Source organism: Saccoglossus kowalevskii, chromosome 14 (genome assembly GCF_978046115.1).
Source record: "Saccoglossus kowalevskii chromosome 14, keSacKowa6.1, whole genome shotgun sequence".
NCBI classification, from domain to species: domain Eukaryota; kingdom Metazoa; phylum Hemichordata; class Enteropneusta; family Harrimaniidae; genus Saccoglossus; species Saccoglossus kowalevskii.
This window is the reverse complement of record NC_140654.1, coordinates 23,782,017-23,797,203: the sequence shown is the minus strand read 5'-3', so window position 1 is coordinate 23,797,203 and position 15,187 is coordinate 23,782,017. Positions and strand designations below refer to the sequence as shown.

General features: G+C 36.3%; 2 protein-coding genes across 2 annotated transcripts; both read left to right on the top strand.

Moving 5' to 3' along the window:
- Positions 1 to 4,501: 4,501 nt before the first annotated feature.
- Positions 4,502 to 11,283, top strand: LOC144355211 (macrophage mannose receptor 1-like). The gene is made up of 15 exons (XM_085507555.1): positions 4,502 to 4,556; positions 4,992 to 5,268; positions 5,366 to 5,436; positions 5,889 to 6,186; positions 6,310 to 6,377; positions 6,839 to 7,145; positions 7,242 to 7,730; positions 7,875 to 7,942; positions 8,065 to 8,374; positions 8,609 to 8,682; positions 9,580 to 9,877; positions 10,021 to 10,088; positions 10,192 to 10,501; positions 10,628 to 10,701; positions 11,279 to 11,283. The coding sequence occupies exons 1-15, from the start codon at positions 4,502 to 4,504 to the stop codon at positions 11,281 to 11,283; spliced, it is 2,772 nt and encodes a 923-aa protein (XP_085363681.1).
- Positions 11,284 to 11,339: 56 nt separating this feature from the next.
- LOC146734607 (uncharacterized) lies at positions 11,340 to 13,720 on the top strand. The gene is made up of 5 exons (XM_085507705.1): positions 11,340 to 11,631; positions 11,800 to 11,867; positions 12,106 to 12,270; positions 12,411 to 12,629; positions 13,111 to 13,720. Exons 1-5 carry the CDS (start codon positions 11,342 to 11,344, stop codon positions 13,323 to 13,325), a joined length of 957 nt encoding a protein of 318 aa, XP_085363831.1. The 5' UTR covers positions 11,340 to 11,341; the 3' UTR covers positions 13,326 to 13,720.
- Positions 13,721 to 15,187: the final 1,467 nt, after the last annotated feature.

The following is a 15,187-nucleotide window of genomic DNA, read 5'->3' as shown; positions in this document are numbered from 1 at the left end:
TTGACAGCAATATTGGATTGTTAATCTCATAAAGCAACTCTGCTTCCTAAAGTCGCCCACCAACACGGATAGTACCCTCATCTGTTAACACTGTGTCATACTTCTCATTGTTACAGACTTGTTTTTGGACAGGGCTTCTATGTCCTCTTTGTATGCATTCCTTTGAACAGTCTTTATAATTGCTACTTCACTTTTATGTAACACCTTTGGTGTTATGTCATCAAAATAAATGGTTTCACAGCTAGTCTTCACATATAGGGTCACCCCTCCCTATTAGTGTGAAAACGCCTGATTTTGCCACTCTGTTTCCTCTTGCTGCATACAGTCTGGTTCACAAAACGAATTACGGATATTCAACCTTTCAGTTGTCTTAACACCTCGTGACGCTAAGTCTGCTGGATTTCGCTTGGTATCCACATGATGCCACTATTCAGGAACAGAAGCTTTCTTATGACTTGAACTTGGTTGGAATCAAAGGTGTGGTACCGTTCTCGATCACTCATGACTCATATCATAACTGATTTGTTGTCTGTCCAGTAGCTTACTTTGTCAATATTGAACTCTAACCATCTTTATATAAGTTTTAGTTTTGGTATTTTAATTTTCTGCAATAAAGTTACTCTTCCTTTGGCAAACACAAACGAACAATACACATCTCCCTTTAAATTGTCTTGTCTGGTGTAGATAACACAACCATATCCAGTTTCACTAGTATCAATTTTCTTTTTGCAACCTTTCCAAATTTAGCTGGCATATAGGATCAAAGAATCTTTACTCCTCAATCTTTGTCTTCCACATTTGCCAATTGGTAAGCATGATTTCACTTGGTTCATAATCTCATCTAGATTCTTGTTCGAATCACTATCTTTGCTGGAATGAGAAGTGGATAAATAAAACCCAAAGAATCATAAATTGAACTAACTTCAGACAGCACTGACCTTACTGTGGTCTCTGTCTTCTTAATGTGGCACTTGAAATGAAACGTATAAGTCTGTTCTTTCCATAACACACATCTTGTTTTTTTCTGTCAGAAGCTATGGTGAATCTCAGTTCAAGATCATCAGTTCCTTTGATCGATCTTCAACTTCAAAACTTCGAGCTCATCACTTGACCACTTGGTGAGATTAAAGCCCCTTTCTTTGTACAAGGCCTTCAGTTCTCTCACCAGTGGCGTGCTGAATATCGTCTACTGACTTCGGTCCATCCATGTAGTGTCATGCGAAAGATCTTGGGCTTTCGGCTAGTCTCTCTTTTGAAACCATAAAAATCTCAACTGGTCTTGTTGACTCTTGGCTACCTTAACCTAATAGAACATGCACTCAATGTCACTGGAGAAGTCTACAGGAAACTCTCATTAAAACTCCTTTTAGATCATTCATTACGTTTGGCCCAGGAAGTAACGCTATTTAGGTATGTGTTGCCACATTTTGCGACACAATCGAAGACCTCTCATATGTTGTTAAACTTTCTAGGATGATAAACAACAGATGGGTTATATGTCATTCCTTCCCCTCTTTCGGTGTCACACGCTCAAGAATTTCTTTTGCATACCCATTTGAAATCACTTTCTCCATGACGTCTATTTAGACAGACTGATAAAATTCTACTCACGCCGGGAAACGCCTGGTACCGAACATTCCTACATGGACGCTAGTATTGTTCTTGTCACAGTCTTCAACTTTGTTCTAAGAAAGAGTCTATCCTGCTACTTTATATCAATCTCAGATAACAACCTCACACAGTCTACGCATAAAAAGAATTACATGAGAATTACACACAAAATTATATTTACATCAAAATAATCATATAGTATGAAGTCATAAAATGCGTGAACATAAAATGCATCGTCCAGGTACATATAAATACAAAATGTAAATAATTCGCTCAACATATGACTATCCATATAAACTTGAAATGTGAGTTTCTCATTGAAAAACCTGAAATAAAACGCTGAAAATACAATATATGATACATTGCTTACCAGTGATATTTGCATCAATAATACGATGGTTTGAAAGAGAAAACGTCATCGCCCCTGGCAGATGCACATATCAACATCATGGACGGATGGCTGACCACTTCACCTTCTCTCTAAGTAGGCGTCCAATCTAATACTCAAAAATTTATAAAATCAGAATCATTTAATTTCAAACTTCGCAATAGACTGACATGTGTCACATTGACAGGATACAGAAGGATTCTTCGCAGATTACGAGCAAAGGACGCCGGGAGCCAGCAGTCAAAAACAAAATATATCAAAACAAAAGCATCTTGCGAGGTTATACTATGCTAGACATTCATTTTATTTGTTATTCGGTTATTTCATGTAAATGTCAAACATGTTTGGCCTACAAATTTAAAATTTAAATTTCACATAAATATAAAAAAGTTTAAGCAAGAACAATTGTGTGCAGTTGCAACAGAACTTGATAGCAAGTCCGCATTATTTTACTCAAACGCGTTAATTCGAGCATTATTACCCCCTAATAATGACCTATAGCTTTGACGTAACATACTATCTGTTACGTAAGAGTTACGTCATGGTATCATCACGCTAGTTTGTGTGTGAAATAAAAACATGTTTATTCGTTATGATATATTTTTGCATTATAATCGCATGAATATTTATAATTAATTGGCGATAATTTGTGCTCCCCCAATAAAATTGAAATTGAGATTTTACATCTAATACCGTACAACTCTGTTGTTTATAAAGGGGACCAATCAATACTTTCCGGGGATGTAAGACAGATTAAAGGATTGATTTATATTCAGTTTGTGGTATTATTAATATGGGGTTGGGACTGTGATTTAACAGGCTACATTGCTATTGTTTTTAAACCGTTGTGTTACCTCCACACAGTCCGCATTAATAACAGATCACATATACGTATGTAAATGTCTGAAACATCAGTTACCCAAAAAATAAAGGACATATGAGTTTGCCGATTTATCAGTGACATTGCTTTGAATGAAAAATAGTAGAGATTCTACATTGAATACAGTAAATTATGAAATGATTTTTTTTTTATTATTTACATTATATATTTGTTTACGTGTAAATGACGTGTACTATAATAATAATAATAATAATAATAATAATAATAATAATAATAATAATAATAATAATAATGTACTTTGGCACACGCACGGTTTAAACCTGTTGCCCTCTAAAGTAATTTTATTGATTCAGCTGTCCCAATTTGCGACAGGGACACTATGATATGTTCTGCCTGAAAAAAAAAATTGGAAGCCTGAAAAGAAGTAGCCTGGATTTTTTTTTTCGAGAAAACAATTACTGTTTGAATGCCTGATTACGTCATTCTGAATGGTTTAGAACGTGTTCTTTTTACGCAAGCTGTAGTTAATTCAAGATAATTAATTACAAAACATGAAAGCATCAAAATTATCTACACATTTTATACAGCATTCGAAACGTTGAACTTATGGTAAAAATAAAAATTGGCCTTTGAAAATACATTACGCATCATCACATTACAATCGTTCTTTTTAACTAAAGGTCGGAGCCAATAAACCTCGTACCGCCACAAAAAAGTTGGTGCGATATTTCTGAAGACAATCACTGAATACTAGTTCAAATGCTCATTTCATTTAGCCATGGTAACTAGTATGGAATTCAGTATTACGTTTCTTTTTGTTACTTCAAAGTGATTTTTACGTCACAGGGCCCATTCCAGGGCATCCATCCTCTGTGATTGGCCTTGTTTGAATTCGCTCCTCTCACTCTTAGGCACCTTCCGCCGATGCCTTTTCAGTTTTATTTTTTGTGTGTGGCAGGCATCCAGATTCCAGAACATGTCTCCTTTCATTACATCTCCGTGGCAATGACAGAATTTCTAGAATACTTTGCTTGTCTTCGCTGCCACTTTCTTCCGTTGACTCGCCTACTTCGCTACACATGTCACCCTTGAATTAAGTTGACTACGAACATACACTTAATTCAAAGCGATAAACACTAACTTTACAAATTGCAGAAACGCAGTTCCACTATGCTACACAACAAACTCAAATACAGGCCACATAACGTTAAATTAGTGCGCATGAGTGAAGTAACATACCATGGGCGTTCGAACCGGGGAAGATATACAATTGTTTCCATTTGTTTAGCTAACTCACTAACATACATACTTACGTACTGAAAAAAAAAAACATTTGAAAATTGCGGAACAGCTGACCATACTGTTGCGTAACATGTAACAAATCACCTTAAACGTGTCCGTTCACGGGGAAAACATGCGTGTGCAACAGCTGGTGGAATAAATGCTGAACGTGCACTCTAATTTTAAAACAAGGTTAGTATTACCATTAATACAATGTTTTCACAAATCAGTTACATCAGCGATAAAGTTAAGCATTGATATAAACATATATTTATATCCCGTAACCTCACCAATAACCTTGGACGTGCTAGTGAAATGTATAAATACGAATGTACTTTGCTGTTTTCTTTATCAGTCTATGGTTATATCCAAAGACTAACATGTTACGTGCAATAATTTGTGTTCTGCCTTTATTGGTTGTGGCAGCGGCTAGCGGTGAGTAACCATCTTCGTTTTCTGCCTTGTTTATTTCTAATATACTACCGTTGTGTTCTAAGCAATGCTGTATGTTTATAGTTATTTTGTTTCAAAAGTGTTAGCATCGCGTGTCAGTGCACCACAATGTGCACTGAACACTGAAGTGGTTACTTCCGCTAAGTATGTACGAATACAGCGCTGATGAGTGGATTATTTTGTGGTCTTCTCATAAACCCAATTATTATTATACATGGTCCGACCGATGTTTGATGGTGTGTGTAGCCCTGGTGAAAATAATTAAATTTTAGGAGATTAAGTAGCATACGCGTTTATTTATTTATTTATTTATTTATTTATTTATTTATTTATTTATTTATTTATTTATTTATTTATTTATTTATTTATTTATTTTTTATTGTTAATTAATTAATTATTGACTGTATTGCCTTTCAGATTACCAGATTTTTACAGAAAAGATATCCGGTAACGATGCGTATAATGCCTGCTATAAACGCGGTATGATGCTTGCTGTCGTTGATGAAACAAGTATACACAATGAGTTGGTAGAAATGATTCGGGATAAAGGCCTTGAAGCTAATGATTTTTGGATTGGTGCTCGGCGAGTTGATGGTACTACGAGAACGGTGTATCGTGAATTAGATCGGGAGGATTATGATAAATTATTTGTGACAGGTCAACCAAGTGGGAACGGCCAATGCGTCCGTCTCTGGTAAATAAATAAATGTGTATTTTATTATTTATTATAAATATCAAAAGGTCCTCCTATTGTGGTACGAATATTGTTCTATTTTTTTTTTATATTTCAGGCATAACTATAACTTCAAGCAGGATGACCTCGAATGTAGCCACTCTTTCATGTATATCTGCGAACCATTGGGTACGTATTACAGCATATAATATACATTTTCATAGCTTTTTTTAATCAGTTAATAATCAAACTAACCGGCAAAGATCACCGTTATAAAATTGGGAACCGCAGATGACATCATAAGACACGAAACAAGATCTCGCTGAAATCCGATCCGGAATCATAATTTTTTTAAATGTTTACTTAAGAACAAGGTAACAAACGGGTGTTATGGTCCCCGTCTAATACAACATCGTGCTTCTATATATAATACTGCGTGTTTAAAGGGTGTGGCAAAATGTACTCTAGTTTGTACTGCCGGGTGAGCTGCAGATTGGGTGATCGAACTCACAACTTCCCTCGAAGACACTAATAACTTTACCGCACACAAAATATCGGTCTTGTTTTAGAAAACCTCATTTCATGTTCTTTTGCTATACACTCTAAGTAGTAAATGTTTTGTTTTTTTTAATAATTCGCAGATCCAGTCATAGCTAAAGAACTTCCAAAATACAAACTAATCCTCACTCCAAGCAATAGGGATGCTGCTTTACAGTCTTGTAAAGACGAGGGTATGGTACTTGCAAGAGATGACAGTGAACTGACACATTCTATCATGACATTCAAAATATGGGCTCTCGGTGCTACGTATAGTCATTTCCACATAGACGCTAGAAAAAATGGCGACGGCATTGCAAGTGAGAATGGTCAAACTCAGTCTTTCACAAATTACGCTAATGGGCAACCAGACTCAAGGAGCGCTCAGTGCATGATGCTATGGTATGTATACAATGAACTTGTATGGCATTAACATCTGAAAGTCTATCCATTATAAATTTATAAAGCATTCAATAATTTATCTGCTTATTTTAAATCATAATAATTACTGGTGTCTTTGTTTAGGAAGGACAGGCAATACCAATGGGCCGACACTGAATGCACTGATTCCTTTGGATATATTTGCTATGATGGTGTGTTTTATTTTACTACAATCTTTTAAATTAATATTCATTTATTTCGGAACTGAAGCATATTTTTTACATTTCACTATGTATACGTCGCTATGAGTCCCATATCGAACAGGATGCGGCGCGGCGACCGCCGCCCTTCAAGCAATTCAAGTCATGAGAACTATAACTAATGAATGTGTAAGATTCCGCAATGTCCATACAATTTCATTAACGATGTTTTCGAGCATGTATTTACACCGTTACTCTAGTGTTTAATTCTTCAGTTCTTCAATTGAACAATGGTTTAGAATATTTGACTTAAACTCTTTGTTAGAACTCAAGTTTAAATGACGTCAAATCAATTATAGCAGTTCGGTGAACTTTAAAGAATCTCGTGTTATGAATAGCATTAACCAGACATTACATTTGTCTACATATACGTGATACAGGCTCATAAATTTTCTAACTTTTTCATCTAACAGAATCCGCAAAAGTGGAAGTACCAACAGATCCTGAAAATTATTATCATATTTTTACCGAGAAAAAGACATACAGTGAATCACTCAAATCGTGCATGGAACACAATATGACTCTAGTTGACATAAGAAATGAACAGATTCATTACGCTCTGCTCGACATAATGGTAGAAATGGGTATCACCTCGCAGAACATCTGGATTGGTGCTTTAGCGCATGGCAAACAAATTGTAACACTGAATGGTCCAATGGCCGCATACCAACCAATGGCAAGTGGTCAACCAGACGGTGATGGGCCTTGTCTCCATTTATGGTGAGTGTATTATTTCTTGGATACTACAATACAAATTTTAAATTTAGTTGTGATAGTGAAGTCATGCCATTACATATATTGTGTTTGTTATTACAGGGAAGCGTACAAAGGAAAGCGAATTAACGATTTAGGCTGTGGCAACAAGATGATGTACATTTGTGAACCAGAAGGTGGGTATTTAGTCAAAACTCCATCATACCATATTAATACTAATAATACGATGGTCGGAGTAATGCAACTTAATAATGCTGTAATATCATCTGGCATTTTCTTTGATGTTAATATAGATCCACGTATTGCTGCTGCACTGCCGAAGTACAAACTAATTCAGACTAAAAACACACGTGCCCAAGCAATTGAAAGTTGTCAGTCAGCTGGTTTACAACTTGCCAAAGACGATGATAAGTTTGTACATACTGTAATAACTTACAAGATATGGGCTCTCGGTTCCACACACCTCAGCTTCCATATTGACGCAGAGAAAAGTGGTTCAGATATAGTTACCAATAATGGTGAAGTCCAGAAATTTGTACCTTATGCAAAAGGACAACCAGATTCAAATTCTGACAAATGTATAATATTATGGTAATTAATTTACAATTATATATATTTAATAATCTACTGTTCAATAATTATGATCAATCCAAGAAAAAATCTGAATTTAAAATATTCCTATTAATAAATGCATTCTTATAAATCTAGCAATATACATAAATAATTTTTCCACAGGAAAGACAGAGTATTCGAGTTTGCAGACACCTCATGTAACAGTGTCCTGGGATACGTATGCTACGATGGTAAGCTTCGTTCTTTTTATATCATTTATTCCTGCCAAATTCTCTAATTTTATCAATAGCAATACACTTCTCATATCGCCGTAATTAAAGATGTTCCAATGATAAATTGTTTTTACTCACAGAGTCAGCATCTGAAGGCGTTTTACCGCCAGATCCCGACAACTATTACCAGTTCTTTACCGAAAAGAAGACATATAGCAAGGCTTTGAAGTCGTGCATGGACAAGAAGATGACACTTGTCAATATTCCGAATGTCAATGTTCACAATTACCTTCTTAAGAAGATGGAAGAAAAGGGCATGATAAAACAAAATACTTGGATAGGCGAGCTAAATTATCGGAACAGACTCATGACGTTGAATGGTCCTATGGCGACATATCAACCCCTTGCACCGGATCAACCATCAGGCGATGGACCATGTATCCATCTTTGGTACGACTCATATTACGTTACTTATTAATAATAATATAATATAATTCAACACATTCCATTTAACGTGTCACTATTTGTTAGTCACAGTAGACAGCCCACGCACATGATCAACGCACTTGATTTGAAAAATAGTGAAGCTTTTAACAACGAATGTTATTACTCTGTTTCTGTGAATATTATGTGAGATTTCTGCAGTTGGAACTTATTAATTGAACATGTTGTTTTCATATACAGGGAGGCTTACAGTGGTAAACGACTTAATGACTTGGGATGTTCCAATTCGCTAATGTATATCTGTGAACCTGAAGGTTAGTATGAAAACAAGTCATTGATAAAATAAATACCCAGGATGGAAGCTAACGAGTAATGAAACACAAACCTACAAATGTGTTTTGATGTATTTTTGTCGTAATACTATCAGGGGGTAATTCTCTCTCCACGGGGTTCTCCACACTTGCCAGGGGGAATCTCGTCTCGTCTCTCTATCGCGTCCCCTTGAGGTATGGGATCGGGAAAGTCAGTTAAGCTTTACAGTCAAATAAGACACACACAACGAAATACGTTTCAGCTCTCGTCTTAGTCGATCAGTCGAGCACTCTATAAGACACAGCGCCCTGGGGAAAAATCCCCAGGACTATCGCAAGGCTGACTCAAGACTCGCCCAAGACTCTCCAGGACTGGACTCTCAGAGTGCGTCTATCGTGCTGTGCTCCCCAAGACCAACTCAAACTCTCTTTCGTCATTTTCAAAACTCTAACCAATTACAAAACAGTAAAAAGACTCTAGGGCGTAACTTTCAATCATAAAGCCAATCACACTAAATACTGAATACGTCATATCTTTTGATTAATCGTTCACTACATTAATAACTACGAATACCAACTGTCAGAATTCGTAGTCAGAATAGCGACGATTATCTCGTAATTAGTTCCAAATCACTGAGCCAAGTTCCGTCCAAAACGTCAAATAGGCCTAAACGATGACAGACATAACACAGCAATTCGCTAATAATCAGCTAATTAAGTCGGTCAACAGATACGCGTAAACTAATTCATGACAATACGATACCTGGTGTACATAATAAATATGTCAAATATGGATAATTGTATTATGTAGGTTCGCACTTAAAATAACAATGTTTCTTTGTAATTGCTGCTAGTGGTTTACAGTATAATGTTTTGCCTAATGTGTTCCATCTCTTCTAGATCCACAAATTGCTGCCGAACTACCAAAATATAAACTAATCCAGACAAAAAGTACGCGTACTCAAGCAATCAAAGGTTGCCAGTCAGTCGGATTAAAACTTGCTAAAGACGACACTCCATTTACACATACTGTGATAACATACAAAATTAGGGCACTCGGTTATACCAATCTCAACTTCCATGTTGATGCAGAAAAAAGTGATTCTGGCATAGCTTCCAATGACGGCGAAGTCCAGCAGTTTGTACCATACGCAAAAGGGCAACCAGATTCATCTTCCGACCAATGTATAATGTTGTGGTGAGTATTTCATAGCGTATTTCGGTGACACTTCGTGTGACATACTTGATAACACATGTCACAAATGAAATATTCGTGAAACAAAATTAATTTAATTTTAATTAATCATATATTAACAACAAATCTCAATATTTTCTCAATAGGATAGACAGAGCGTACGAATTTGCAGACACTGCATGTAGTGACTCTATAGGATACGTATGCTATGACGGTAAGATACACCTTTATTACTACAAAATATTCATGACAAACACCGGAAATAGCACGTTGTACTGAGAAAAGCAGATTTCATTTTTGACGTTGTTCTTACACAGAGTCGGCGGTTGAGGGCGTGCTACCACCAGATGCGGATAATTATTACCAGTTCTTTAAAGAGAAAAAGACATATACCAATGCTCTAAAGTCGTGTATGGACAAAGATATGACTCTTGTTAATATTGCTAATATGAACATCCACAATTATCTGATTAAAAGAATGGAAGAAGAGGGCATGATTAAGCAAAATACTTGGATAGGCGAGCTAGCTGTTGAGAACAGACTTATGACATTGAACGGTCCCATGGCGACATATCAACCTCTTGCACCGGGTGAACCATCAGGTGATGGACCTTGTATTCACCTTTGGTATGATTATATTATATTTTTTGTTATATTATATCATATTATATAATGAATCAATCAAACACACTAATAAACGATCGGAGCATATTTAATGTCTTATTCATATTTCTATTCATTCACCAATGTTAGGGAGGCTTATAGCGCAAGGCGTATTAATGATCTTCCGTGTGGAAATACTATGATGTACATATGCCAGCCTGAAGGTAAGTTTCGATACGGGATATAGTTTTTTTCTGTTTTAGAAGGCGAGGTAACAATATAAGTACGAGAGCGATTGTGTTTGAATAGAGTTCTATGACAGAACCCCACACCCTCCCCGTGGCTTTCGTTGCGTATGGAAGTTATTTTCACGAGTGATGCGGTGTATCCTGCGGCCGTACTTTCACGAGCGAAAACATTATTGCATGGGTGCTATGCAAATTAGTTTGGGCCAAAATAAGTGACTGCCTAAAAGTACCATTACTGTTGTTCAAATTTCATTTCACTCGGCAAGTATATTCATGTACTCCAAGGGGAAAATATCGTACTTCTAAATATTGTTTATTCCGAAAAACTGTACTCCTGAAGGGACTACTTTGTTTGCTCTCAGACCTCATTTGCATATGGGTTGTGGAAATACCGATTTTGATTTCAGGGACGAATCAAAATAAACTGCAGTACATATGTAATAATCTATAATATTATGTGTATCTGTTCTAAGTTGTTGGTAATGAAACTGCATATTCTTTGAAATCTACATTGGTTACACCGATTATGAATATTGCTTACGCCTTTTCGCAGAATAACATATACTTGAAAATTGTATACAGATTACATACTACTTTTGTCAAATCAGATCCAATTATGGCAGCTGCTATGTCAAGATACACAATTGTGAAAACATCCAGCACTCGCGAAGAGGCAATAACAGGCTGTCATAAATTGGGATTACAACTAGCCAAAGATGAAAGTCAATTTACACATGCTGCGATTACTACTAAAATACGGGCTCTCGGGTATACATCGACGAATTTTCACATTGATGGGATGAAGAGTGGCGACAGTATTAAGGCCAGTGATGGTGAAGTGTTATCTTACATACCTTATGCTCACGGACAGCCTGACTCCTCCAGCGACCAGTGTATGATGTTATGGTGAGTCCATATAGATCAGTTGTTTCCGTTATGTACACATATTGAGCAATTCAATATAATCCATGGTCGAATAAAAAATGATTGTGAAGAGATGATTTATTTATTTATTTATTTATTTATTTATTTATTTATTTATTTATTTATTTATTTATTTATTTATTTATTTAGGAAAGACCGCGCCTTTCAGTGGGCAGACACGTCATGTAACGACAGGATTGGTTACGTATGTTATGATCGTAAGTAAAAAAATAATACATCTTGTCTTAATTTGCCTCTTTAATCTTAAATAAAGGCTATATTCATTGATTTTGTGTAAGATGCAATGCAATGTAATGTAATGCATTATTTCAGAAGTAAATCATGGCGTATAATGTAGCAAATTGTATATTAAAAATGTAAAATTAAATTAAAAATTATAGATTACGTGCAGAATAACTTGTTGGATTAAATATGTGTCTTGTTATCGCAAAACAGATTTTGAACCGACTGAAGCGCCGACCGATGCCCCGACTAAAGCACCAACCGAGGCACCAACCGAGGCACCAACCGAGGCTCCAACTGAGGCTCCCACCGAGGCTCCAACTGAGGCCCCTACTGATGGACCAACTGAACCACCAACTGCACCACCGACAGTAATACGTAAATAGTAAACCGTTTCTAACCGTTTGACTAGCTTATATATTCGACAAACATAAGGTAATAACAGTAACCATAGTAACTACAAATCAAACTCACAATATGCATATTAAATTTAGAAATTTCAATATCTCCTTCTGTAGCTCTTGTTAACGTTGCTCTTCACAAAAGTGCCTCTCAGAGCTCGGTGAAAAATGGCAACACTGCTGACAGAGCTGTCGATGGAAACACAGACAGCAATTTGGTTACTGGACATTCGTGCATATGGACGAACAAGGAACGTGACGCATTCTGGAAAGTAGATCTGGGAAATGCTGAAGTTGTTTACCGGGTCATCGTCACAAACAGACGTGACATTGGCGGTATGTATGGGCATGAACCTCAATGCTTCTATGCTTATTATCTTCCGATGATTTACATATGGACAGATTCATATTCTCGGGATTGAGCTAAGTCACAAACAGCACAAACTCAACTATGAGACACCCCCCCCCCAAAAAAAAAAACGTCTGCACACACTGGCATGTAGAAGTAATCTTGTTACTCTGTTCCGTGGCATCTTGACAACTAGCCCAAAGTACTTACATTTTTTCTGTGAGTTTGCTTGACCGTGGTTTTTGCTGGTTGTGGTTGCCAGCGGTGGAAATGCCGGGATGTCCGCTTGCAGTGTTAGCTAACGATTATAAAATACATTATACCCATATTTTCGTTCTAAAACGATAAATTCATGACAAAAATAACCTATAATAAGCTAATACTTGATACTAGTATATAAATAATTGTGGTATTATTGCAAGAAAATGTTATTGCTGAAGACTAACCAGTGATTTCTATAATCAACAGCTTTCCGTATCAAAAACGCCGAAGTACGCGTTGGAAATCATGACAACATCAAAAACAATGAACTGTGCGGAGTAATTCTGAAAGGACGCGAAACTTACGTCATCGACTGCCCCGAACCAATCACAGGAAGATACGTCAGTGTTCAATTGACAAACAATCCCAAGGTGCAATATTTGAATATATGCGAAGTCCAGGTCATGGCAGCTGTTGACTAAAGCTTGTCACGGCGTAAATTAGCATAACTATCTGGTTACGTATCTGTGTTCTTAAAACATAAAGAGGGGAGTCGTCGCCTGCGCATGCGTCAGATGACCATAGTGTGTCATTGTTTACAAACAAGCGTCTACCCATGTGCCTTTGCGTTTTTAACGTGTGTGGTTATTGTAGCTTGGGACTCAATTCCAGTGCGTGTGCAAGTGACGATCCTCCCGCTTTAAATAAATTGGTGATCGGGTTTGAAGACTTTTTACTTTCGTACTGACATTACTGTGAGTAATAAGAAATATTTATTCCAATGTCAATAGTATGTAATTTTATTTACATATTTGTGTGTATGAACTGTACGAAATGTTTAATTTGATGGAATAAAAGCTACCGTCAATCAGTAAAATTGTCTCCAACTATATTAATGAAAATGCGAGTATTTCATTCAATCCCATTCATAAAAATAATCGTAAATTATAAATACAAATACCTCAGTTGACTCATGGTAAATATGGCTTATAGAATGCTGGTATTGTTTGTTTGAATCTACATATTTAGATGTTTCAAACCAATATGTCCTTCCTCAAATGTCATAATTGTTATGATAACTCCCGACCACGAGCTTGAGTTGTTTACGTTTCGTATTTTCATGCATGGGGTGACCAACTATGGCTCCGTATTCCCCGACTGCAAATCGCCACACATTACCGATTTGGAACTAGTAATAGCGCCCTCTATTGTTGCAGAAAAGCAGAAGCATTAATGTCGAAACGATTACGGAAACATCTATGTCTCAATCAACATGTATTTCTTTATTATTTTGAAAGAAACTAAGTATAGATGTATTTGACACAGTGAAATAGTATTGAACGCGAGACTTAAACCATCATGCAAAGACCATGGTGTTTAATTTGACCTCAGGCTTCTCATGATAACCCACCACTGTCACGTGACTGACCCAATAACACATAAGCTGACTGTTGTTAGGTTAGTGACCCGACGTAAACATATAAGTTACTGTTGCATTTTTACATGAGTGTATTTCGATACACTGCATACTAATTCAATAAGTAAAGAATGAACAAACAAACAAACATATGCATAAATAAAGGGCGCATTATAATTATGCAGACATGAGGGATATTCAATTATTTTATCAACAGTTGGAAAAGTGTTTCAGTGTGTTAAACTTCGATTTAGCTGTTTACTGATATTTACTGACTAATTACTATTACTGATACCATGGGCGAAACAATTATTTTTTTTAGATTAAAGATGAAAAACAGGAGTGAAGTTTATAGAATTTATTTAGTTCAAGGATGCCAAGTTGTCGATGCATGGAGTGAGCATAATGGGTCATAGAAATTGATAAGTCGAAACCGATATTAAAATTTTGTTCTTTCTTTTTAACCGACAAAGGGGGATAAGTAAAGAGGGAGGGTATTTCTGCAGATTTCAATACAACATTTGGGAGGGGTAGTTTTAATGAATTGTATGAGAAAAATAGAACGGATATCGAAACAACTTTGGAGAAATAATATTTTTCTATGTGTGATTTCCACGTTAAATATGGATCAATTGCCACACTATCGTAAGTACATTTGCTTTTCCCCAGTCAGAAACCTATGTCAGATCGTCATTAATAAGTTTTGAGTTCACAGGCTCACTTTTTATGAATCTGAACAGGTTAGTATTTTTCGGAAAAAAGCCAGAAGTCGAAGAAATCATTTATTTATGCCTTTAATATACATAAGGGAGAATATTTGACCCAAGATAAATTTCTCCAGGAGCACCGCAGATAGATATAATCTGTTGGCGGTTGTCAAGCTAATTTTGAAACCAATCTAGTGGAACACCCCTTATCTCATAGCGT